Here is a 27,505-nt window from a genome sequence, read left to right as displayed (position 1 = left end):
CTGTTTCACTAGCTGTGGGCATAGGTGGGTTGCAGCAGCAAGGTGGTCACAGTCATTGTATCTTGACACATCACTGAATTCTGACCACGATCAAGATCATGTCGACCATGCAGGCATACCAGAGACCCCAGTTTGAACAAAATCACATGAATTTCTACTGGAGATTATTTGTCAAAGTAAGACCTGCGTTCCTAGGGACAGGCAGTTGAAGGAACAAGCTGGGGAATATACCTTCCACTGGAAAGAAAAATTGACAGTGATGCTCATGTCCATGGAATTGGATTTGGATCTCAAGTACACTGCCAGAACACACTCCTGTTGTGAAAGGCTCATGACATTGCACCTAAAGTTCAGTTGTAATCAACATGCCACTGTTGTCAGCACTTGTGCCCTGACTTTTGGCTCAAGTGAAGATAAAAGTTTTGCTCTGATTTTAAAGTCCTTACTGTCAACCCTAAAAAAGATCATCCTTCTGGAACTTAATCCAGGATTGAACCAACTTTGATGTTGGGGAAAAGCCACTGGGAGAAGAATGCCAGAGGAAAAGCCAATACTAATGGCATTGTCCTCCTGACAAGTGTTTGGGATGGCCTGTTTGTAACAAGCATCTTACTCCACCTGAAGGGCATGTACAACACCCATCTTGAGATATCCTAAATTAAAGCATGTGCCATTGTTCGAGTCAAGCATATGTGATATCTGTATCACCAAATCCATGTGGAGGACTAATGCTTGCTTGACAGATCGTATTTGACAGGAGGTTGGGACCCAGAACATTAGGGAGACATAAGAGAAGGTTGAGGACAGCACAGAGAGCATGTTAAATAGTAAAGGCAGTGTCAATAATCCTACTACTGGACAGGTCAGGCAAGAGAAGGGCAGAGAATAAGGGAAGTCTAGATTAAGCTGCATTTATTTCAATGCAAGAGGCCTCTCGGGCAAGGCAGATGAACTCGGGGCATAGATGAGTACATGGGACTGGGATATTATAACTATGACTGAAACATGGCTAAGGGAAGGGCAGAACCAGCAGCTCAATGTTCTAGAGTATAGTTGCTATCGGAAGGATAGACCAGGAGCTAAGAGAGGAGGGGGAGTTGCCTTTTTTGATTAGAGAGCATCACAGCAGTACTGAGAGGGAATATTTCTGAAGGTTCCTCCATTGAGTCTCTCTTTGGGTAGAACTGAAAAACAAGAAGGGGGAGATCACGTTGATAGAATTGAACTATAGGCCACCAAATAGTTGGTGGGAAATTGAACAAATAAGTAAGGACGTTACCAGTAGCTCCAAGAAAAATAGTGGTAAAAGTAGGAGACTTTAACTTTCCCAACATTGACTGGGGCAGCCATAGTATTAGGGGCTTGGATGGAGAGAAATTTGTGGTGTATTCAGGAGGAATGTCTCATTCAGTATGTCGATGGCCTGACTGGGGAGGGGGCAAAACTTGACCCCTTGGGAGATGTGGAAGGGCAAGTGTTAGTGAGGGATCACTTTGGGACCAGTGACCATAATTCCAGTAGTTCTAAGATGGTTGTGCAGAGGCCCAAGATGGCCCAAAGGTTAAAATTCTAAATTGGGGAAAGGCCAATCTTAATGGTATTAGACAGAAACTTTCAAAAGTTGACTGGGGGAGTCTGTTGGCAGGCAAAGGAACGGCTGGTAAGTGGAAGGCTTTCAAAAGTGTGTTAACCAGGTTTCAGGGTAAGCGTATTCCTTTGAGTGAAGATCAAGACTGGTAGAAGTATGGAACCCTGGATGACTTGGAAGAAGAAAGAGGAGGCATATGACATACATAGGCAGCTGGGATCAGGTGGGTCCCTTAAAGTATAGAGGATGTTGGGGTAGAGTTGAGAGACAACACAAAATTGCTTTGGCAGGTAAGGAAAAGGAGAATCCAAAGAGCTTCTACAAATACATAAAGGGCAAAACAGTAACTAGGGAGTATAGGGCCTCTTAAGAATCAACAAGGTCATCTCTGTGCAGAGCCACAAGAGATGGGTGAGATCCTAAATGAATATTTCTTATCAGTATTTATTGTTGGGAAAGGCATGGATGTTGGGGAACTTGGGGAAATAAATAGTGATGTCTTGAGGAATGTACATATTAAGGAGGAGGAGTTGCTGGAAGTCTTGAGGCACAACAAAACAAATTAATCCCCGATGAAATGTATCCCAGGATGTTGTGGGAGGCTAGAGAGGAAATTGCAGGTCCCCTAGCAGAGATAGTTGAATCATTGACAGACACAGTTGAGGTGCCTAAAGACTGGAGTGTGACAAATGCTGTGCCTTTGTTTAAGAAGGACTGAAGGGAAAAGCCTGGGAACTAGAGCCCAGTGAGCCTAACATTTGTAGTGGGTACGGTGTTAGAAGGTATTCTGGGACATAGGACGTACAGGCATTTAGAGATGCAAGGACAGATTAGGGACAGTCAGCATGGCTTTGTGAGTAGAAAATCATGTCTCACAAATTTTATTGAGTTTTTTTAAAGGGGTAACCAAGAAGGTAGATGAGGGCAGTGTAGTCGACATTGTCTTTAGCATGGACATTAGCAAGGCCTTTGACAAGGTACCAGATGGTAGATTAAATCTCTCAAGATCCAGGATGAGGTAGCCAGATGGATACAAAATTGGCTTGATGATAGGTGGTTGTAGAGGGTTGCTTTTCAAACTGGAGGCCTGTGGTCAGCAGTGTGCCTCAGGTCGATGCTGGATCCACTGGCATTTAGTTTAATGATTTGGATGAGAATTTAGGAGGCATGGTGTCGGAGCTTTTTAGGAGACCAAGTACAAAGGACTCAGACAGTAATTTTGGTTAAAGATGTACTTTATTGCCCAGGCCAGGTCCACATCTCTTGGAGAACAATTTGGGGAAGACTAAGCTATTTTAAATTGCATTGTTATCAGTATTACAATTGCATACTTTTCAAAAATCATGTGCCCACTTATTTTGCTAATCCTAGCCGGATGTGAGCTAATCATTTTAGCTTGAATCGTTTATCGTGGTAATGACACGCTACTATCTGATAGCATGAGAATACATAGGTCCGTAGAGTCTGAAAATTATTTTCCACTGTCTCCAACAACCCCAGTACGTAGGTCCGTAGAGTTCAAGTTATTTTTCCACTGTCTGCTATCTGGGAAACTTGGACCATCTTCAACCCACATTGATGAGGGGGTGGTTCTGTTTCTCTCTGTAGCTATATTGTTTAAGGAATGTGGTGGTTCCCTCTTAGCTATATCCTTCGAGCAGTATGTAATTAGCCAAGGTGTACAGAGTATGATGTTTTAAGAAATGTGTGTTTAAATTCCCTAACAGTCGTTGTATTTCTGTGCAAGCAGTACCTCTAACTTCAGGTACTTCATGTTTTTTTCTATTCTATATTCATTCTAATCAGTCTATTCTGATCTAATAGTCTTTTTAGTTCCAGGTTTTCCTAAACCCTTCTAACACCTGGTTAATAAGTTTGCAGATGTCACCAAGATTGGTGGCATAGTGGACAGTGAAGGTTATCTTGGATTGCAATGGGATCTTGATCAGTTGGGCCAGTAGGCTGATGAATGGCAAATGGAGTTTAATTTTGATAAATATCAAATGCATTTTGGTAGATCAAACCAGGGCAGGACTTACTCAGTTAATGATAGGCCTTTGGGAGAGTTATAGAACAAAGATCTCGGGGTTCAGGTTCAAAGCTCCTTGAAAGTGGAGTCACAGATGGATAGGGTGATGAAGAAGGCATTCAGTATGCTTGATTTCATTGGTCAGAACATTGAATACAGAAGTTGGGCCATCTTGTTGAAGTTGTACAGGACATTGGTCAGGCCACAGTTGAAATACTGTGTGCAGTTCTGGTCACCCTATTATAGAAAGGATATTATTAAATAGAATGAGTGCAGAAGAGATTTATTAGCATGCTACTAGGACTTAATGGTTTGAGTTATAAGGAGAGGCTGGATAGACTAGGAATTTTTTCCCCTGGAAGAAACATGGGGTGATCTTATAGTAGTCAGTAACATAATGAGTATAGATAAGGTAATCTATCTTTTCCCAAAGGTAGGGGAGTTTAAAGTGAGAGGTAAGAGTTACAAAAGGGTCCACATGAGCAATTTTTTCACGAGGGTGGTGAGTGCCTAGAACAAGCTGCTGGAGGTGGGTACAAATTTGTCTTTTAAAAAGCATTTACAGTTACATGGGTAACATTGGTGTAGAGGGATGTGGGTCAAACATGGACAATTGGGACTAGCTTATTGGTTAAAAACTGGGCAGCATGGACAAGTGAGGATACTCAGGGCCTGTTTCCATGCTGTAAACTTCTGACTGTCTGACTCAATTGACAATAAAGTTTTACCTTGCGCCAAGATGTTTCAAGATCCAAAAGAAAGTTGATCAATGCCTTCTGTCGGGCTACGTTAAGAATGAAGCAGGAATTCCAAGTGTAGTTCACAACCAATATGGAAAATCTTTACACGTCCAACTTAATTTCAGAGCAGGAAGAACAAATAAAATCAGTTCTACTGAACTCCTGTATCCAAATCTTTGGGTTTAGCATTGTTGTCACCAGGAAGGCTAAAAGTATTGAAGTATCTGCTGAGAATTTTAAAATGCTGTCACTTATTTTACAAGTACTGAGAATGTTAAGGGTTCGGGTTAGATAGGGTGGACAGTGAGAGCCTTTTTCCTCGGCTGGTGATGGCTGACCCGAGGGGACACAGCTTTAAATTGAGGGGTGGTAAATATAGGGCAGATGTCAGAGGTAGGTTCTTTACTCAGAGGGTAGTAAGGGCATGGAATGCCCTGCCTACAGCAGCTGTGGACTTGCCAACTTTAAGGGCATTCAGATGGTCAGTGGATAGGCATATGGACAAGTTTGGATTAGTTCCACTGATCGGCGCAACATCAAGGGCCAAAGAGCCTGTACTGCGCTGTTGTGTTCTATGTTAAGTCAGTACCCAACAGTAGCTGTAATTATGCCTTCAGTTTGTACCTTGTTGGCTATTTGGTATATTTACAAATTTGCCATGAGCACTGCCATGGATGATAATAGACTGACTTGTTGAGCTATTAAACTATTGCTATAGAACTGTGATCTCTAGATCAATTTTTGCTGATATGGTTAACTGTACTGGAGTAGTTGGAAGGGAAGGATGTGTGGAGTTTGTCAATGCAGCAAACTTATTGTTATGCAAAAGACCACCCCCAGAATTAAGTTTTAATGCTTTGCTAGTTTAATATATTGCAATCAGTTCATTTAATGATTTGAGTATCAGTGTAAATTCACAACTCTTGGATCCAAGTAGATAGTTGAGGGTATATCTAATTTTGTATTTAAGTTAAATTTTTAATTTAAACTTGATTTCAGGTTGCCTGTTGAGAACAACTCTTAATTAGTACAGCAGTAATTAGTACAGTCGTAAGTTCCAAAATTCTCAAATTAATTACCTCATTTTATATGCAGTCTGTTGTAAATCTAGGTTATTGAGGCTTCAAATACATCTTGTGCTTGAGCTTCTTATTCACTTAATACTTTGTCTTTAACAATACTGTGAGCTACAGTTAAGTAGCAAGCTTTATCGTTCCATCTCGATGAATCCTCACCCAGGTGGCCTTCAGCAGCACGATTATTTTTTAAATGTAATTCATGCACTCATTATCCAGTCCTCAAGATGCAGTTTTGCAATACTATTCACTCCTGCAATTGTTTTCTTTAATGATTATATGGTAATTAACTTTACCTTGTTGTTCATGCCTAGTTTACCACTGAATGTTGAATTTGATCTGTGCGCAGTATTTTGCTGAATACATTTATGAAGTGTGTTAATATGACCAGCTTGCTAGAAAGTTGCTGTTTCATTCCATTGCTGCTGATTTACCTTTAAATTCAGGGGTCAGCAACCTGTGTTTGCAAGCCAAATATGGCTCAGTACTGAATCAAGTGTTGCTCTATTGTTATGCCCAAAATACACCAACTTTTTAAAACTAAAGACAGCACAAGAGAGAAGAGGTTCAAGAATTCAATCAATGCTAGAGAGGAAAGGTCTGAGAATCCAAAAAGAGCATGAGAAGGGAGAGGCTTGAGAGTTCACAAATCACACAATAGGCCCTACAGTTGACAAATGGTACGAGGTGTCCCTCTTCTTCCAAATTCCAGTGAATACAAGCATAGTTGATTCACTCCTTCCTCGTGTGACAATCCTACCATCCCAGGAATCATTCTGGTGAACATTTGCTGCATTTCCTTTGTGGCAAGTATATACGTTCCTAGATAAGGAGAACGAAACTGCACACATTACTACTGGTGTGATCTCATCAAGGCTTTGTACAACTTGACTTCACATTTATCCACATCATGCTGCATATGCATGTATTTGCCCACTCAATTTGTCTACATTACCTTGAAGCCTCTTGACATGTTCCACAACTCATATTCCCACCAAGTTTTGTGTTGTCAGCAAACTTGGAAATATTACTTTTGGTTCCCTCATCCAAAGCATTGACGTGTAGTGGGAATAGCTGGACAAGAGCCAAGCTCTGACCAGTGCGGGATTCCACAGGTCACTGTCTGACGCTGAGAAAGAGAAATTTGCTGTTTTCTGTCTGCTGACCAATTCTCAATCCATGCCAATATGTTACTCCCAATCCCATGTGCTTTAATTGTGCACACTTGCCTGAAAATTCAAATATACTACATCCACTGATTCACCCTTATCTACTCTACTAGTTAAGTCCTCATAACTCCAGTAGGTTTCTCAAACATGTTTTTCCTTTCACAAATCCATGTTGATTTTGTCTAATCCCATTGATATTTTCTGTTGTCCTGTTATTACATCCTTTACAATAGACTCTAGCATTTTCTCCACTATTGATGTCAGGCTAATCAGTCTGTAATTCCTTGCTTTCTCTCTTGTTTGCGTAGCGGGGTTGCATTTGCCACCCTTCAGTCCGCCAGGACTGTTAGAATCTCCAGCTCCATTAATTTATCCATTACTATTTTTCTAGTTATACTAATTTCCTTTAATTTCTCCTTTTCACTCGATTCTTGATACCTTGGCATTTGTGGGAACCTATTTGTGGCTTCCTCGGTGAAGGCAGAATTAAAGAAGTTATTTTATTGCTCTGTCATTTCCTCCTCCTCAATTATAAGTTCTCCTGTTTGGGCCATAAAGGACCTGCATTTGTCTTCACTAATCTTTTTCTTTTTTACTTGCATTAGAAGTTAAGTGCTACTTTTGTTACTTTATCTTTTCCCTCTGAATCAATCTGCTGCAGTATCGCTGCTAATTCTGTTTGCCCAGTGTATACAGGTTAAAGTTATCCATGGTTACTGTAGCACCCTCGTTGTATGCATCTCTAATTTCCTATTTAATGTGATCCTCTACCTTAGCACTACTGTTTGGAGGCCTATAGACAACTCCCACTAATGTTTTCCTTCCCTTGCTGATTCTTAGCTCCATTCAGACTAATTCTACATCCAGATTTTCAGAGCCGATATCCCCCCTCATTGTTGCACTGAATTCATCTGAAACTAACAATGCCAGCCATCGTCCTCCTTTTTTGCCTCCCTGCCTTTCCTAAACATTGAGTGCTCTTGGATATCTGATTCCTAGCCATGTCTCCGTAATTGGAATCATATTGTACCCATGTGTACCAATTTGTGCTGTTAATTTGTCTTCCTTATTGTGAATGTTTTGTGCGCTCACATACATTGCCTTTAGACTTGTTGTTTTAACATTTTACACAAGCTTTTTTTTATACTGTGACCCTATATACTGCCAACCCTTCTTTTCTCTGGCTTTCACTTTTTTTTACTATTTTATCTTTCACATATCTTTGTTTCCCTCTCTTCTGCCTCCCTGCTCAGATCCCCGTCCTCCTGCCAGTCTTGTTTAAACACTCCCCAACAGTACTGGCAAATACCCCTTGAGCGTATTGGTCTCAGTTCTACTTTTACGGGTCCCATCTTCCCCAGAGTCAGCCCCAATGCCTCAGCAATCTAAATCCCTCCCTCCTACACCATCTCTGGCCACCAGTTCATCTGATCTATTCTTCTATTCGTGTTCTTGCTCGCAATAGCACTGGGATTAATCCTCCGTTACGATCTCTGGCTGTTCACCCAAATCCTGCCTCCTCCCAATCCCTGGCATTTGCTGCTTTCCCTTGAGAAACCATCTCCCCTAAACATATTCGAACAGAAAACCTTTTAGAGAGGCTGATGGAATCAGGGAACTCCCCACTACTTGCCTCATGCTTTTGCTCTATCTGGCAATCACCCATTCCATATCTTCCTGTGTACTTTGTGAGGTGGTCACACCACAAGTAATGTGCTATCTATGATCTCATCCCTGCTGATGCTCCATAGTCACTGCAGTCTCAGCTCCAGTTCCAAAAAGTGGGTTTCAAGTAGCTGCAGCTCAAAGTGCTTCCTGAATTCATTGTTACCCTGGAACTGGAAGTGACTTTGCCCACATTGCAGAAGAGATGCATTCCACATTGCTGAGCTACCCTGTCATGACTTACCACTAAATTACGAACTTGTCCTGAACTGCGGGAAGCAAAGGTCATGGTAAACGCTCACTCGGTTGGACTTAGCAGTCTTCTTTCTGAAGAAAGATTGAAATGAAAATGGCATTGAGTAATGTCTTTGAGTGCAGAGTTTCACTTAGGCTATGATTAATCATGTCAAGTTGTACACTTTTCTAGTCATGCAGATGGGATTCTTCTCTGCTCTTTGACCACTTGTTCTGAATTTTGATGTGGTTTGGCTTTTTGGTTTGAAACGGTTGCCAACATCTATTCTAGTGTATCGTAAAAACCAGGCTATTTTGAGTAATTTGGGACCTTTCATTCTGCTCAAAAATATATATTTGTACTTGATCAACATTGAAATCTTCTGACTGAGGCAAGCGATAAGTGTAATGCAGCATTTGGATGCAGGTCTGGTTCTTGTGATGTTGCAATTGTGTGAATCCTGAATTGGGGTGCATGTTTGTGCAACCAACTTGTTCAACCACTGCTTACCAACCAAGTTCCAATTGTATTTTGAGAGTCGGTTTCTTGTTGGAAAGTTTGTCTCGTGATTGTAAAGTGGCTATGCCCATAGCTGCCCTCTAATTTCCAAGGTATTTGTTTTGTTACTTCAACAAGCCTTTGTTGAGACTGGTGCTTGTCCTGGGTTAGAAATCTGATGTTCATTGTTACCATAAAATACATATTTGCCTTGCTCCGGTGGTAGCTTTTGTCCTCTAGTTCTAAAAATTTGTCAGCATTTGCTCTTGGTCCCATTCGTAGGCATGTATGAATTTAGTTAGTATCTGGACATTAATCTAATTGACCTAAATAATCAGGAGCATTGATATTCCCAATATGAAAATATTTGTTTGCATAATATTGTATGGTTGCCTATAGAGGGTGGTGCGAACGTGGAATTTGTTGCCAGAGGGAGGAGCTGTATTAAAGGAGAAGCTGGGTAAGCATGTGAGAAGGAAATGGAGGATTCTGCTGATAGTTAAGTGAGGAAGGTTGGGAGAGGAGAGCGCTATTGCTGGGGTGACTGGTGGATTGGCTGTTTTTGTACTATAAATTGTATATACGTATCATTTTATGTAGATCATGTGAATATCTTAACAGTGGCTTGGCATCTCTACTACCATAACAAGCTGCTTCTTTCTAATCTGTCCCCATTTGGTATGGAACAAAAACAGCAAATGCTGGAAAATCTCAGCAGGTCTGACAGCATCTGTGGGAAGAAAATAGAATCAACGTTTCGTGTCTAGATGACCCTTTGTCAGAGCTGAGAACAAGAGAATCAGCAGAGATTTATACTATTGGGTTGGGGTGGGCATTGTGGGATTGGACGAAGGGAATGCAAATGAGGATACAGAAGGCTGAGAAGATGCTACAAGTGCCCATTAAGTGATCAGAACGCAAGAAAAGCAGAACAGAAGTGCAAATTGTTAAAGGATTGCCTGAGGAATGTGGCAGTTGCACTGAAGCAGGAGGTGGGGATGTGGGGAGGAGGAGAGTTGGACTGGAGAAGTGGGAAAGAAAGGTAATAAAATAGATGAATGAGATGAAATAAAATAAATGGAAATGGAATGAAGGTGGAGGAGAGAGTTCATGCTTGGAAGTTGCTGATCTCAGTGTTCAGATCAGAATGCTGTATGGTGTCCAATTGGAAGGTGAGGTGCTATTCCTCCAGTTTGCGTTGGGGTTCACGAGAACATTGTATTGTTGGACCTAATGGACAGGAGAGCAGGATGGTGTGCTGAAGTGGCAAGCAACAGGAAAATCTGGGTCCTGCTTGCGGACGGACTGAAGATGTTCAACAGGGACCACATTCTGCAGGTCATCCTGGTCCACTTCTCCATCACACCCAACACCATACTTCCTGCCCACAGTACCATCATAGTAGGCCAGCCTACGTTTGGTGTCTCCAGTGTAGGATAGAGTGCATTGGGAGCAGTGAATGCAGTAGACCAGATTGAAGGAGGTACATGTGAAGCACTGCTTTCTTTACCTGAAGGTGGTGTTTAGGACCTGGGTCAGTGAGCAGAGGAGGTAAAGGGGCAAATGTTACACTTACTATGATGGTACGGTGGGCAGGGAGTGTGGTGTTGGGTGTGATGGAGAAGTGGACCAGGATGTCCTGCAGAATGTGGTCCCTCCGGAATGCAGTCAGGGGTGTGAGAAACACAGCTCACAGTTAAACAATTTAGTCAAGTCAAGTTCTGAAGGAGCAAGATTTTATTTGACGTTCTTGCAAGACCGGGTGTCTAGCGAAATAGGCACACTTTACATAAAGTGGCAGCACATTTTATACATTTTTTTTACAAGCATTGTAATGGCTTTGCAATATGTTGTTCTCCCCTAATTGGTGGTCCCTGTCCCATCTATGTGTTGTCATTCCCCTATTGGCTCGAGGTGCCCCAAGTTTCCATCCCCTCTACTCCCCATCTAACCAGGTCTCCTATTATCACAAGAGTGCATTAGCAAACTCATCCATCTTATCCAACACTGTTACATGTCCAGTTCAGATTGGCGGTAATCAATCCTTTGCCAACTTAATCACTGCTGTCCCAACCATCTCAGTGACCTTTTCCCCCTTTTATGCTTAGTTGTAAAAACAACACATCTTGCAGACCATTTGCTTTTTGTAACTTGGCCTCTTACATTCCTGCAGGATGTGGTGTATGCTTCACTGCACATCACATCTCTGGTGTTATCTCCACATTACAGGCAGTCTTTTTATTATCCCTAACTAATGCTGTGTTAGCAGCATCGAACCTTATGTCCTATAGAACATAGAACATAACAGCGCAGAACAGGCCCTTCGGCCCACGATGTTGCGCCGACCAGTTACAAAAACAATGACCCACTAGCCTATACCAATCCCTTTTCGTCCATAAACCTATCCAGAGATCTCTTAAACGCCCCCAAACTAGACTCATTTACAACTGCAGCAGGCAGGGCATTCCAATCCCTCACCACCCGCTGGGTAAAGAACCTACCCCTGCAATCCGTCCTGTAGCTACCCCCCCTTAATTTAAAGCCATGCCCCCTCGTGCTAGCTTTCTCCATCCGAGGAAAAAGGCTATCACTATCCACCCTATCTAAACCTCTAATCATCTTATATGTTTCAATAAGATCCCCTCTTAGCCGCCTTCTTTCCAACGAAAACAACCCTAGATCCCTCAGTCTCTCCTCATAGGACCTCCCCACCATACCAGGCAACATCCTAGTAAACCTCCTCTGCACCCTCTCCAACGCCTCCACATCCTTCTTGTAATGCGGGGACCAGAACTGCACACAGTACTCCAAGTGCGGCCGCACCAGAGTAGTGTACAGTTGCAACATTACACTGCGACTCCTAAATTCAATCCCCCTACCAATAAACGCCAAGACACCGTACGCCTTCTTGACAACCTTATCTACTTGATTCCCAACTTTCAGGGATCTATGTACACACACACCTAGATCCCTCTGTTCATCCACACTATTCAAAGTCTTCCCGTTAGCCCTATACTCGACACATCTGTTGCTCCTACCAAAGTGAATTACCTCACACTTCTCCGCATTAAATTCCATCCGCCACCTCTCGGCCCAGCTCTGCAACCTATCTAAGTCTCCCTGCAGACTATGACACCCTTCCTCACAATCTACCACACCTCCAACTTTGGTGTCATCAGCAAATTTACTAATCCACCCAACTATACCCTCATCCAGATCATTAATAAAAATTACAAACAACAGTGGCCCCAAAACAGATCCCTGAGGCACACCACTCGTAGCTGCACTCCATGATGAATATTTACCATCCACCACCACCCTCTGTCTCCTATCTGATAGCCAATTCCTGATCCAACTTCCTAGATTACCCACAATCCCATACATCTGCATTTTCTGCAGAAGCCTACCATGGTGAACCTTATCGAACGCCTTACTAAAATCCATGTATACCACGTCAACTGCCTTACCCCCATCCACCTCTTTGGTCACCTTCTCAAAAAACTCAATAAGGTTAGTAAGGCACGACCTACCCGCTACAAAACCATGCTGACTATTTCTAATCAATTCATTACACTCCAAATAACTATAAATCCTATCCCTAATAATTTTTTCTAAAACCTTGCCCACAACAGAAGTAAGACTCACCGGTCTATAATTCCCGGCAAAGTCTCTGTTCCCCTTCTTAAACAATGGGACAACATTCGCTATCCTCCAATCCTCCGGGACTACACCAGAGACCAATGACGACCTGAAGATCTGAGCCAGAGGCTCTGCAATCACCTCTCTAGCCTCCCAGAGAATCCTAGGGTAGATCCCATCCGGACCAGGGGACTTATCTATTTTCAGCCCCTCAAGAATTTCCAGCACATCCTCTTTATCAACCGTAATACTGTCTATTTTACACCCCTGCAACCCAATGTCCTCCTCAGCTATATTCATGTCCCCCTGCGTGAACACCGAAGAGAAATATTGGTTCAATACTTCTCCAATCTCCTCCGGTTCCACACACAACTTCCCCCTGCTGTCTGTAACTGGCCCTAATCTTGCCCTGACCAACCTTCTGTTCTTGACATACCTATAGAACGCCTTAGGATTCTCCTTAATCCTATCAGCCAAAGTCTTCTCATGTCCTCTTTTAGCCCTTCTCAACTCACTCTTCAACTCCCTCCTAGCCAATCTAAAGCTTTCTAGTGCACTATCTGAGCCCTCCAATCTCATCCGAACATAAGCCTCCTTTTTCTTTTTAACCATCGACTCAACTCTTTTAGTGCACCATATGGTTATGACTAAACTCACAGTTGTTTCCATAATGTGGGTTATCAATATGCCTGACTATATCCAATCTATTTAACTTTAAGCTATTTCTCTATGCTCTACAGATACATGTGTTAACAGCATCTTTACCTATTGCTCACCGGGGTGGGGTGAGAGGAAGGTGTGTTGGGTAGTGGCATCATGCCGGAGCTGGCGGAAATGGCTGAGAATGATCCTTTTAAATGTGGAGACTGGAGGGGTCAAGGGTGAAGATGAGGGGGACCCTATCCTGGTTCTAGGAAGGAGGAGGGGGCGAGGGCAATGGCCCAGGGGATGGGTTGGACGTGATTGAGCCCTGTCAACCACAGTGAGTGGAAAACCATGATTGAGGAAAAAGGAAGACATATTAGGAGCGCTATTTTGAAAAGTGGCATCATCTGAACAGATGAGGTGAAGGAACTGAGAGAATGGGATGGCATCATTATAAAATGTGGGGTGTGAAAGCTGTAGTCAAGGTAGTTGTGGGAGTCGGGAGGCTTACGTGGATTCTTGTGGATAGTTTATCACCAGAAATGGAGACACAGATCAAGGAAGGGAAGTGTCAGAGATGGACCATTTGAAGGTGAGAGAGGGGTGGAAATTGGAAGCAAAATTGATTTAAAAATTTTCTCGGTCAGGATGAGTGGCACCGAAATAGTCGTCGATGTACTGATAATGGAATTGTGGGACGGGGCCAGAGTAGGTCTGGAACAGGGAATGCTCCACATAATCTATAAAGAAACAGATATAATTGGGACCAATGTGGGTGCCTATAGCCACATCTTTTATCTGGAGGAAGTGAGAAAAGTTAAAGGAGAAATTTGAGTGATAGGACCAGTTCAGCCACGTGGAGGAAAGTGGTGATGGATGGGATTATTCAGACTTCTGTTCAAGAAAGAAGTGAAGAACTTTGAGGCCATCCTGGTGGGGAATGGAGGGATTGGATGTCCATGGTGACGAGGAGGCGGTTTGGGCTGAGGAGCTGAAAGTTGCTGATACGATGTCGGAGAAATCGCGGATATAGGTGGGAAGGGAATGGACGAGAGGGAGAGAGTGAAATCAAGTTAGGAGGAAATTGGTTCAGAGGGGTAGGAACAGGCTGACATGATGGGCCTACCGGGGTAGTTCTGTTCATGGATTTTGGGAAGAAAGTAGCAGCAGCATGTCCAGGATTGGGAGACTGAGGTTGGAGGCTGTGGAGGGAAGATCTCTAGAGGAGATGAGGTCATTGATGGTCCTGAAAACAGTGGCTTGATGTTCAGTGGTGGGGTTGTGGTCTGGGGTAGGTAGGAAGTGTCCAAAAGTTGGCGCTCAGCCTTTGCGAGGTACAGGTCCATACACCAGATAACAGCACAGCCCTTGTTGGCAGGTTTGATAAGGTCAGGGTTGGTCCTAAGAGGGCATAGTATAGCAAGTTTGGAAGGAGACCAGTTAGTGGTTGAAAGGAGCAGAAAAATTGAGATGGCAGATGGCATATTGGTAGTTCTTGATAAGATTAAGAGCAGGTAAGATCCAGAGGCCCAGGTGGAGGGGGAATGCTGGAGGTGGGTAAAAGGGTCTGCTGAATGGGAGGAGGATTCTTACCCAATGAAGTGAGCATGGAGATGAAGGCGGCAGAAGAAGAGTTAAGTATCATGTCGAGCCTGAAATTCATTAAGGTGAGGACGTAAGGATGCGAAGCCCAGTCCTTTGTTGAATACAACACACTTGGCCTCAGAGAAGGATAAGTCAGCTGGTGAAAATGCAACAAGGGCTGGGATTGGGAGGGATGGGACCTGAGGGGTGAGAAGAGATGGAGGTTCCTGGTTGGAAGTTGGTATCGATGAGTTGTTGGAGCTTGTGTCCCTTAACAACAGAAAGGAAGAGAAATAGTTTCTTGTTAATGTTAACATTTCGGACGAAACGAAGAATGAAGTGAAACTGGGGACAAGGACAGCTTTGAAAAAGAGTCGGTACTGCTGGAGATATCAAGAATGCACACATGGCAGCGTAAGGCACTGAGTGTGGATCTCAGGATGTCAAGAACAACAGTCCGAGGAGCATTTATATATCTGGAGATACCTGTAATCCTGATGGATTCAAAAGATGAAGGGTGGAACTTCATTTGGGATCTACGTGGGGTGAGATGGAGACAATCACTGAGGAAGGAAATATGACTGTGAAAGTGAGTTTTGGTAAACCTTGTTGAACACCAGAAGGGAAATGGAAAGCAGTGACGGTGCACAGGGCGAAAAAGACAAACTGTCAGAGAAGAACCGCAGTACTTCAGGGAAGGCGATCCTAGAAAAGTGGCAGTGAGTTGAACACTAATATGAAAGCAAAATACTGCAGGTGCTGGATTCTGAAACAAAAACAGAAAATGCTAGAAAACCTCAGCTGTCTTACAGCATACGTGTGGAGAGAATAGACAACACTGGTTCTATTCCCTCCCCACAGATGCTGTCAGGTCTGCTGAGATTTTTCAGCATTTTCTATTTGTTTCAGATTCCAGTATCCACAGTATTCCGCATTTACCCTTTTGATATGGTTCTGATTTAGCTACCATTTGAAGAGGGTTTTATTATTAACATTTTTGGCTATTCAGCAAAAAGAAATAGATTCATGATGCTCTGTGCAGAAGAGCAAGAATTTTTGAAGTCCTGGCCAACATTCTTCAAGCATCAAAAAGATATACTGGCTCATTTTGATTTTTGCTGTTTGAGACATTGCTGTTTACAGGTTGGTTGCTGTATTTGTTGATAAAATAGGACACACCAAATTACAAGTCACTGTGAATGTAAAAGATACTTTTTAAATGTTTTTCTCAAATAATTGTTCCCTTTTCTTTCCTGTTTTCTCTTCTATTTTCTGCTTTCCTTTTCACTTTTTGTAATTTTCTCATTTAGATATTTTCCTTCCCAAATGCTGTGTATGTCCATTCTGAAATTTAAAGCCTAAGAGTACAAATTTTTGGACTTTTTAATTGTAGACAAAGCTGAATCCCAACTGGAGAAATTGATTTTTCTGTTTGCTATTTTTTTAAAATAGGTAGTATTACCACCTGGTGCACAACATTCTGATGATAAAGGTGCTAAAGAGACTCTACTCGATGATGATGAATGTCCACTCCAGATTTTCAGAGACTGGCCAAGTGACAAAGGTGAGCAGTCTGATCTCCTGTGCATGTATTTATGTTGAAGTATGAATTGCACCAAGATATTTCTACTATGCTATTAATATTGCAACCTTGTAGATGGGTGAACAATTTAAGCATGTTGGGAAAATGCAAAGTGAATAGCTGCCTATCTAAATAGAATGTTCAGTAAACCTACTGAACATGAACAGATTGCTAAAAAATGCTTCTGCAAGGTATAACTTCCAGTTTTTTTAATGATCCAACTCAAACTCACGCCGCTACCACTTAAAACAAGAGCAACAGGCATACAGGAACTCCGTCTCCAATTCACACACCATCTGACTTGGAAATATATTGTTGTTCCATCATTGGTGGGTCAAAATCCTGTAACACTCTACTTAACGCTGTAGGTGTGCCCACATAAGGATTGCAGTGGTTCAAGAAGGTGGCTCCCTTACCACCACCTCCAGGAAAGGCAAAAGATGGTACTGAGAATCCCTTTATCATTGTAAACATGCAAAGCATCCACATTCCATGATTCTACAGTGATGATGTTACCTGATAACCTTTGTCTCACATGCTGCGTGTACACAGTGTCTGTGTGCACACATGCACTTTGCTAAGCATGTTTGCACACATTTGTTCTTTGACTCTTACTCATGCATGCACTCGCAGACTTTCTGTTGCTCACATGCACACACCTTGTTTATCGTCAAGGCACATACGTACTCTGTCACCTAACCAGCATGCAACAAAGGAACAGAAACTGCAATTACATTGTTTAGTTGACCTACAGGCTACACAGTGGCAGAGGAATAGAGGAACAAATTTGTAAGGAGTGCATGAATTATATAGTCATAACAGGGACTTTATCCAAATACAGATTAGAATAGTAATCGTGTAAAAGCAGAGAGGGGCAAGAGTTCATTAAAAAAAATTTCACCACCAGTATGTTTCCAATCCGATGAGACAGAAAGCATTGCTAGACCTAGTTCTCTGTGAATGAGGTATAAATGAATTAGTATATCATCTCAGTAGAGAACATTTGAGAGGGAATGATCATTGCATTGTAAAGTTTATCTACAGATGAGGACAAAGATCAACCCAGAGTAAGAAAAGGGAAAGCCAACTTCAATGGGGTAAAAATGGATCTGGGCCAGATAAATTGGAATGAAAGATTGGCAGGAAAATGTGAGTGAACAATGAGCTACATATTCAAGAGACTGGGTTTGGTCACAGTCAACGTACGTTCCAGAGCTGCTTCAATAAGGAGAGAGATTAAGGTTAAAAAAAACTTCCCAATGTTGAGTATCTGTTTGAGAGTAGCACACAACCCTGAAGACCCCTATACTTCCTCTATCTCATTCCTGGTGGCCAGCCTCTTCCCATCCTGAAACTCTTCTAGCCTGTGGGATGATCACCTCTTGGAACTTACAATCCAAGCAGCACTCATCCTCTCTGATGCTTTGCAGTGGCTTGAGTTGCTCCAGAAGCTCCCATATGACACAGCAATCTCAAACAACAGATTGCAGATGCCAGTCCATGATTTTGTTTTACAAAACCCTCTTCCTCCTTAATCTGCCACTTCATTCTCTATGATAATCCTAATTGAATATCCTCCAGTTTCTGTGACTGAAATAAAAATAAATTTATCACATTTACCTTACCAGAGCCCCTAAAATATTTGAATGCCACCTTTACATTTATTGCTGTCCAGTTTCCTGAGACTCTTGCCTTTAATCAGAGCCTCTTACAGAATCGTAGATTCATAGCACAGAAGGAGGCCATTCAGCTGTTGTGCCCATGCCAGTTCTCAATAACTCCCCTCACCACCCATGCCCCTGTAATACTGCAATTTTTTTCTCAGATAATCCTCCAGTTCTCTTCTGAAAGCCATGATTGACTGTCCTTTCACCCCACATGCGGGCAGTGCATTTCTTTAAAAACGTTTTACATGTTGGCTTTGATTCTTTCGCCATTTATCTTAAACCAAAGGGTTGAGAGTCTTTGGAACTATCTTCCTGGAAAGTCAGTGGAGCAGAGTCTTCAAATATTTTTAAGATAGGAGTTCTTAGATTGTTGGCAAGGAAAGGGTGATAGGTTATTAGGGATAGATAGGATGCAGATTTGAGATTGCTATCAGATCATCTGCGATCTTGCATGGTGGAGTTGGCTTGAGGGATTGAATGGCCTACTTCTTGAACCTTCCATGAATAGGAATAGCTTCTCTGTCCTGACCCCTCATAATTTTGTGCACTTGTATCAAATCTCCTTCAACTTTCTTAACTCCAAGGAGTACTGCTTCTCTAATTTCCATATGATTGAAGTCCCTCATCGCTGGAGCCAGTAAGCTTTCATCATACTGTTTCCTCCCTTTTGTACCAAATGCCTATTTAAAAGTAAAGCTAAAGTAAAATTTATTTTTAGTCACAAGTAAGGCTTACATTAATGCGGCAATAAAGTTACTGTGAAATTTCCCTATTTACAAAGCCCAGCATCCCGTAGTCCTGAACTCACTTTCTGAAACTTCCCTATCACCTTCAATGATTTGTGCAGGTATACTCCTCAATTCCTGGCTTTTTTTCTCACTAAGACTGAATATGATATTACAAAATCATTAATCTTTTCACTTTCCTTAATTTTGTTTGTAGGTACTTTAGTTTTTCAGCTAAAGAAACGACCATCTGACTATATCCAAAAGAATATCAAGAAACAAGATGGGAGGTTTTCAAAAGGAAAAGAAAGGAATGATAATTCGAGCTATGGTTCTTCTTTGCCTCCTGAAAAACTGCCATATCTTGTTGAACTGAGTCCTGGTAAGTGTTGCATAACACCAATGTATAAGGTGGTTAAAGGGTTTCATTGTATTGCTGACCGTTTAAGTTTTTTGTCTTGTCTTGATATTGGGATAATTTTGTGATTATTGAGTTAATACTATTAAAGGATCTGCAATGCTAGATTTCTTTAAGTTCAGAATCGAATACTCCCAATAGCTGGTATTCATGGTTGCGAAAAATCATTTTGCTTCAAACATTTTAGTATTGTTGTCCAACAGTAATAGCTCTCCTGCTGAAGAGTTTCCTTTGCTTTCTCAAAGTTTGCACTTGCTGCTTTGTTTCTAATGCAATTTAATTTATGCCAAATATAAATTTCTTTTAATCTAATTTAAGCATTGTTGCATTCAGTGAAAGAAACAGGACTTTGATTTATCTGGTGGCCTATTCCTTTGTCATATGAAGCCCAAGAATCTATCTTCACTGAAGTTCAGTCTTCTGCTCCAGATGTAGGTTTGATCAGTCAAAGAGCATGAAACCTTCTAATTTATCTCAGATACACAACCTGTTCAGGTTTTTTGGAGGCCTACAATGCCAGCATTGATCAAAAGTCTGTCAGAAAATAGAACAAGAAAAATTGTGCTCTTTTATACTGCATGTACCTTAAGTTGAACATTTTTTCTGCTGATAGTCATAAAGACCAACTAAAGCAGGATCTGTTCAGGTTGGTTAGTAACAAAGATTGACAGGTAAAATCATAAATGATCACTGAGAGACCTTTAAAAAGGAGTGGACATCTTCCATTTTCAGGCTACGTGCTCATGCGGGCGAGAAAACAAGCATTACCTGCTGGTGTTGGCAGTATTTATCACCTGAAAGATGCTAATAGGGTCATTGGATATTCCTGTGCTCTGAGTTATGGATTTCACAGACATGGGAAAATGGCTTCCAAATTTTTTTTCTTGCATGTGAATTTGTGAATTAGGAGCCATTCAGCTACTTGAGTCTGCTCTGCCATTTGTGTGTGTGTGTACTCAAGCCTTTACAACCCCTTTTAAACATACCTCTTAGCTGCATCCTCTTCCATTTCCACATTTGTTGGCTATGTTAGAGGCACTTGTACTTGACAAAGGCAAATAAAATAGTTATCATATTTAATTATGCTAACAGCTGTCAGGGCCATAACATCAACTCTGTTGCAGTGCCATTAGTGGCCAGTTTGGAGTTGCTTGTGTGCTCAAATACTTTGCACAATGGTTGTTTTCTGGTTTTCAAGAGTTTTGGATTTGAGACATTACATTGTAATCCAATCAAGTTGTGACTAAATAGCACTCGCTAGTTAGAGGCACAGACAAGTGTTTCTGTGGCCGCAATCGAGACTCCAAGGTGGTGTGTTGCCTCACTGGTGCCAGAATCAAGGACATCTCTGAGCGATTCCAGGACATTCTTAAAGGGGAGGCTGAGCAACCAAACGTCATTGTACATATTGGTACCAACAACATAGGTAGGAAAAGAGATGAGGTCCTGAAATGTGAATATAGAGAGTTAGGCAGAAGGCTAACGTTAGGACCTCAATAATTCCAGGACTACTACTGGTGTCACATGATAGTGAGATTAGGAATAGGAGGATTAGGCAGGTGAATGCCTGGCTTGAGAGCTGGTGCAGAGGGCAGGGATTTAGATTTTTGGATCATTGGGATCTTTTCTGAGGAAGGGCTGATCTGTTCAAAAGGGATGGGTTACATTTGAACTGGTGGGGGACTAATATCATGGCAGGGAGATTTGCTAGAGCCATTCGGAGGGTTTAAACTAGTTTGGCAGGGGGATGGGATCCAAAGCAGTAGGGAGACAGAAGAGAAGTTTGACGACAGCACAGAAGTTAGAGAGCACATTAATTAGTAAAGGGAGTATCAGTAATCCTAGTACCAGACAGATCAGACAGAAGCAAGACAGAGAGCCAGGGAAGTCCAGATTAAACTGCATTTATTACAATGCAAGAGGTCTGACAGGCAAGGCAGATGAACTCAAGATATCGATGGATACGTGGGACTGGGATATTATAGCAATTACTGAAACGTAGCTAAGGGAAGGACAGAACTGATAACTTAATGTTTCAGGGTATGGATGCTACAGGAAAGATAGAACAGGAGGTAAGAGAGGAGTAGGAGTTGCACTTTTGAAAAGGGTGTACGGCTGTACTGAGGGGGGATATATCTAGGGGTTCAGCCACTGAGTCTATATGTCGAACTGAGAGATAAGGGTGAGATCACTTTGGTAGGGTTGTAATATAGGCCCCCAAATAGTCAGCGGGAAATTGAGGAGCAAATATGTAAGATTACAGATAGCTCCAAGAAAAATAGGGTGGGAATAGTCAAGAGATTTTAATTTTCCTAACATTGGCTGGGACAGCCATAGCATTAGAAGGTTGGATGGAGAGAAATTTGTTGTGTATTCAGGAGGAATTTCTCATTCAGTATGCGGATGGTCCAACTCAAGAAAGGGCAAAACTTGACCACCTCTTCGGAAATAAGGAAGGGCAGGTGACTAAAGTGTTAGCGAGGGATCACTTTGGGACCAGTGACCATACTTCTATTAGTTTTAAGATGGCTATGGAGAATGATAGGTCTGTCCCAAAAGTTAAAATTCTAAATTGGGGCAAGGCCAATTTTGATGATATCAGGCAGGAACTTTCTAAAGTTAATTGGAGGAGTCTGTAGGAAGAAAAAAGGACGCCTGATAAATGGCATGCTTTCAATAGTGTGTTAACCAGGACTCAGGGTAAACACACATTCCTCTTAGAGTGAAGAGCAAGGCTGGCAGAAGACAGGAATCCTGGATGACTTGGGATATTGAGGCCCTGGTCAAGAAGAAGGAAAGGCAGCTGGGATCAGGTGACTCTCTCGAAGAGTATGGGGGGTGTAGGAGTAAAGTCAGGAGGAAAAATCAGGAGGGCGAAAAGGGGACACAAAATTGTTTTGGCAGATAAGGCAAAGGAAAATCCACAGAGCTTCTACAAATACATAAAGGGCAAAAGAGTAACAAGGGAGAGAGTAAGGCCTCTTAAGGATCAGCAAGGTCATCAATGTGTGGATCCACATAAGATGGGTGAGATCTTAAATGAATATTTTTCATCAGTATTTACTGTTCAGAAAAGCATGAATGTTAGGGAACTTGGAGAAATAAATAGTATTGTCTTGAGGAGTATACGTATTACAGAGAAGGAGGTGCTGAAAGTCTTAAAGCGCATCAAGGTAGATGAATCTACAGGACCTGCTGAGGTATATCCCAGGATGTTGTGGGAGGCTAGGGAGGAAATTGTGGGTCCCCTAGCTGAGATATTTGAATCTTCGATAGTCACAGGTGAAGTGCCTGAAGATTGGAGAGTGGCAAATTTGTGCCTTTGTTTAAAAAGGGCTGCAGGGAAAAGCCAGGGAACTACAGACCAGTGAGTGTCACATCTGTGGTGGGTAAATTGTTGGAAGGTATTTTGAGAGACAGGGTCTACAGGCATGTAGAGACGTAAGATACCTTTTCCCAAAGGTAGGGGGATCTAAAACTAGAGGGCATAGGTTTAAGGTGAGAGGGGAGAGATACAAAAGTGTCCAAACGGGCAGTTTTTTCAGAGGGTGGTGAGTGTCTGGAACAAGCTGCCACAAGTGGTAGTAGAGGCAGGTACAATTTTATCTTTTAAAAGGCATTTATAGTTACATGGGTACGATGGGTATAGAGGGATATGGGCCAAATGCAGGCAATTGGGATTAGCTTAGGGGTTTCAAAAAAAAGGCAGCATGGACAAGTTGGGCCGAAGGGCCTGTTTCCATGCTGTAAACCTCTATGACTCACTGTGGAGTCTGAAGTTTAAACAAGGACATGATACATTAGTGCATTTGAAGGCCTTTGTTTTGGTGTCAATATTGTGATATTTCAAACTTGCATTAAAATGGTAAGAATGTGTCTCATGGGAAGAGGCATAATTTCTTCAGAATTGTCAACAAAGAACACCTTTACAATTTTACATTGACCATGCACATATTACAGCCCTCTGGACTTGACATTGAGTTCAATACTTCAAACTGTAAACTTTCCCATCTGTCTTCACTCTCCCCTTTCGTTTTGTGTTCAGTTTCCCTAGCTTGTCCCAACACTACTCATCTCTACCCTGCATGGTTGCTCTTGCAAGTTGTTCAGTTTTGCCCTTGCTGAGCACTGACTCCTGTTTTCCCAGAAATATATTCTGCTATCCTATTGTTGCTAGCGTTAACTCTCTTTAGTCCCTATGACACCATGAGGAGCCTCTTTGTCTTATGCCCATGATACCTTTACCAATCTCTCCTTCGCTCCAGCCTATCCATTCTGCCCACCTGCCTCTCCCAATATATAATTCATCACATTTTTTCCCTGTTTGCCCTGTAAAGGGTTAATGGGCTCAACGTCAACTGTGCTTCTCTCTCCACAGATGCTGCTGGACTTGCTGAGTAATCTAGCATCTCTTTATTATGTGTATTATCATACTGTCCAATTACATTTTAATGTTTTCATGAAGTTGTTCCTTATTTTGAAAGCGTTTTATTTGACTCCTTTTATGCTGCCTAGCCTCTTCCTCGCTTAACTAAAAATAATTCATTGTGGCCATAGCAGTGTCCTATTTAAAGTAAGGAAGGATGTGGTTCAAGTTTAAACTTCGGAAAATCATGAATTTTGTGACTTCCCTTGCAGCTTCTTTGCTCCCCATCCTTTCCTCTTCCCTCTGTTGATTGGTGCATTACTATTTATGTAACATCTTGGAAGATTAGAAATTACAGTTGGGTGCCTAATCTTCTGCATTGAAGTGTATTTACTCAAAAGGTCATCTCCAAAATTATTGAATTTCTTATCTGGGAAACTTGTAAGAACAAGCTGAGTAATATCTGAACCTGATGATCGAGATTTCCATTTGATATATTGGATTCTACGTTGGTAATGCTAAGCAGTCTGCTTATTTAATTCATAATTTTTTGACTCATGCAGGATAAGTATGAGGTACGTGCAAATTAACAGGTAAATTGTAGTTGAGCAGGCCACACTAGAATAAATTTCAAATGTGGCCAAACTTAATTCCATGGATTTCTCAACAACCACCCAAATACTTGTCATGTTGTGAGCCAGCCAACATCACTGAAACTTCATCTCCCTCATGAGGGTTTTCAAGTTCCACGTTTGAAGATCCTAATCAGGAATTCTCTGGAAATATTGTTCCCACTCAGACAGCTTCAGCAGTAGTCCTCTTTGCAATGCCGTCTGAGATTACGTTCCCCTGGATTTTTAAGTACACTTGAGCATCAACTGAAGAGCACAATTTCAGATCTTTGGCTGTATCAAGCAGAACACATCTCCAAAAAGGGGGTACCTTTGCTCCAGTAACCCACAGCGCAGACACACCAATCTTTGGCTGCCTTTGTGGACCTTCTGGGCTTCTTTCAAGTCTGCTTCACTTGGCCTACTCCCTACAACTCTTTCTCCAATTAGTGCCTGCTTCTCTGTCCCTTTTGTCTTTAACCTTCACCAGGGACTGACTCAAACTGTGTATTCAGAATGGACTCTTGAACAGATCTAGTGATCTATCAGAACAGGCCAAGATGGTCCCACTCTTGTTACTACTTGGTGGGAACAAATGTAACTAGCGGTGGAAGATCCTGCATCTTGAGTATTACAGTTGCCACAGACTAAGTTTACATGGCGCGCACACAAAATGAATGGATTTCACACCAATATACTTTGTATTTAAATTTACTTCCCATTTCAGTTACAAAATGTCATACTCATTAGAAGCTGTTCTCAACTTCTCACCCTGGAAATGCATGTTTTACTTTATGCTGTAAGTCAACACATGAGGTCAAACAGGTAATATGAGCTGTGTTGTGAAGAAGGTGCCCAGATCCTCCAGCAAAAAAAAATGAAGGGGTGCTGCTTTCAAGCTAAAAGTAGTATCATTCGCTAACTTGTGAAATAACTCTGCAGTGAGGAAATTTGTAGGGTTTTTTGGTGTTTGGCATTGGGAATTAAAAATTGGTATGAGAATGGAGGAAGGGGAAATCTGCCCTAAAGATGCCTGAGAGCAGATGTGTGATCTGAACATGGATCTGTCATTGGCCTGATTCTGAAAAGCATGCATTGGAATGGGTCCCCTTATTGGAATGGTTACATCGTCACTAGAAATGTAAAGTGTATATATGGTCCGTATGGACCAAATCAGTCACTCGGTCCAGCAAATTGGCCAGTTGTAGTGCATTATAGAATGAAATAGTCTTCTTGTGACAGAAGACCAAGATCGCTCAGATTACCAAAAAATTACCAGTGTCTAGTGATTCTTCATTGGACAGCAGCGAACAACTACCCATTAAGGCACACCAGCTATGAATTTTGATTTGTCCAGCAGCCAAACTGTGGTGACTACGCAAAGAAAACAGCCTATTAATGTGGGATATGTTTAGATCCCAAACAATCTTTAAAAGGTGCCTGTGAAGAAATAACACCAACACTGGAATTATGCCAGGGTGTCTAACATTCATAGTTCAATCTTTGGATGTATGCTTCAACAAGCCATTTGCGAAGCATGTTCACACTGAATGGATTAGATGGATAGTCGAAGGAAAAAAAGACTTCACAAAGTGACAATATGCATGTTGCCTTGTGTTTTCAGTAGTTTTATTATCAAATTGCATCACAGTATTAGTGCACCAAGTGTCTTCAGATTGTTCAAAATATGCAGATTATCCAATTCAGTAATGTAGAGGAAGATGGATTGATCATTTTGGATGGATCATTCTGAAAATGAAAGCACCATATCTTATCCAGAGTTGGGTCTAAGATGATGTCAGAGCCAAAATGATTCAGAATGAACTTGGTGAACTCTGTCGGATGCCTAAGGCAATGAAATAGATGGTTTTAAAATGCTTTACGATTGAAGGTGTTTTTGTGCTATTATGTTAATACAACATGTCACATCAATATTAAATATCAGTTATGATTTTTTTCACATTTCAACATGGCAACCATTTAGACCAGCAGTTCACATTTTACACTGTGTCTAAGTCAACTCACATTTTCAACCCAAGTTTTTGGAAGAATTCTTTGGCAGCTTCAGTGGTTGATTTGTACACAGTGATCTACAGTAACACTATTTTTTTTTGTCTGGCTCATAGCCTTGTATGATATTGCACTTCAAATGCAAGTATTTATAAAAGTTGAGGGCTCCTCCCTCTATCACCCATGGCAGTAAATTCCAGATCCTTGACCTTCTGGGTGAAAACAGTTCGACTTCTTTGTCTAAATCTATGTTGCCCATTTATAGACCCTTTCAAACAACGGAAATAAGACTTTCCTGCTTACTTTGTCTCGATTCATCATTATTTCATACACTTCAATTGGGTTTCCTCTCAGGCACTTCTATTCCAAAGAAAACAATTAAAATTCTCCAATGTGTTCGCATCTTTCCTGTGCTCTGGTATCCTCCCACACTCCAAAGATGTGCAGGTTAGGTGGATTGCCCTGCTAAATTGCCCCTTAGTGTTGGGGGTTTACCAGGGTATGTGCATAGGGTTACAGGGATAGGATCTGGGTTGGCTTGATAGGCTGAATGACCTCATTCTGCACTGTAGGGATTTGATGATTCTACAGTGCAATAACCAGAACTTCAAGCAGAAATTCAACGATGGCCTCGCTACAGTTCCAGCATAATCTCCGACTATATTCTGTGTTTCAACTAGTAAAGGCAAGTATCCTGTGAGCTGTATTGACCATCTAATCTCCCTGTCCAATCACCAGGGGTATGTGGAAATGCACTGTTAAGCTCCCTATGTTCCTCTCTGTATCCAACCATTTATTGTGTATTCCCTAGTTTAGCGAGTCTTGCCCAAATGTGCACTCCCTCACATCTGGATTGTGCTCCATTTGTCACTGTTACCTCTACCTGACCAACTCATTGATATGTTCCTGCAGCCTACTACTTCATTATCAACCACCTGGCTAATATTTTGTATTGTCTGTGAAGTTTTAAAATCATATATCCCCTCCATTCAAGCTCAAACTATCAGTATATCCCACAAAATGCATGGGAATCATGTACCGAACGCTGCAGGTTATTGAAATAACCTTCTAGTGACAACAGCACCTATCAAACCTTTGCTTCTTCCCCCGAGGCAATTTTGGATCTAACTTCTTTGCCTTGGACCCCATGGGTTTTTAGTTCTGTGACCTGTCTGCCACGTGAAACCTTATCAGTCCATATGGATTATGTTAAATGTGTGACCCTAATCAGTTCCCCTTGTGACCTCAAATTGAATTG

General features: G+C 41.8%; 1 protein-coding gene across 9 annotated transcripts in view; it reads left to right on the top strand.

The window, feature by feature from the left end:
• The window catches only part of afdna (afadin, adherens junction formation factor a), a 240,997-nt gene that overhangs the window by 65,007 nt on the left and 148,485 nt on the right, over positions 1-27,505 (top strand). For all 9 annotated transcript variants that reach the window (XM_080200251.1, XM_080200249.1, XM_080200246.1 and 6 more), the window contains exons 7-8: positions 16,321-16,432; positions 19,060-19,224. In XM_080200251.1, coding sequence (XP_080056377.1) covers positions 16,321-16,432; positions 19,060-19,224 — 277 coding nt within the window. The remainder of the gene's footprint in view (positions 1-16,320; positions 16,433-19,059; positions 19,225-27,505) is intronic.

This window comes from Carcharhinus amblyrhynchos, chromosome 12, assembly GCF_965287045.1.
Source record: "Carcharhinus amblyrhynchos chromosome 12, sCarAmb.v2.hapA, whole genome shotgun sequence".
Lineage (NCBI taxonomy): Eukaryota > Metazoa > Chordata > Chondrichthyes > Carcharhiniformes > Carcharhinidae > Carcharhinus > Carcharhinus amblyrhynchos.
Note: the sequence above shows the minus strand (reverse complement) of the source record. Positions and strands in the feature narration are given on the sequence as shown.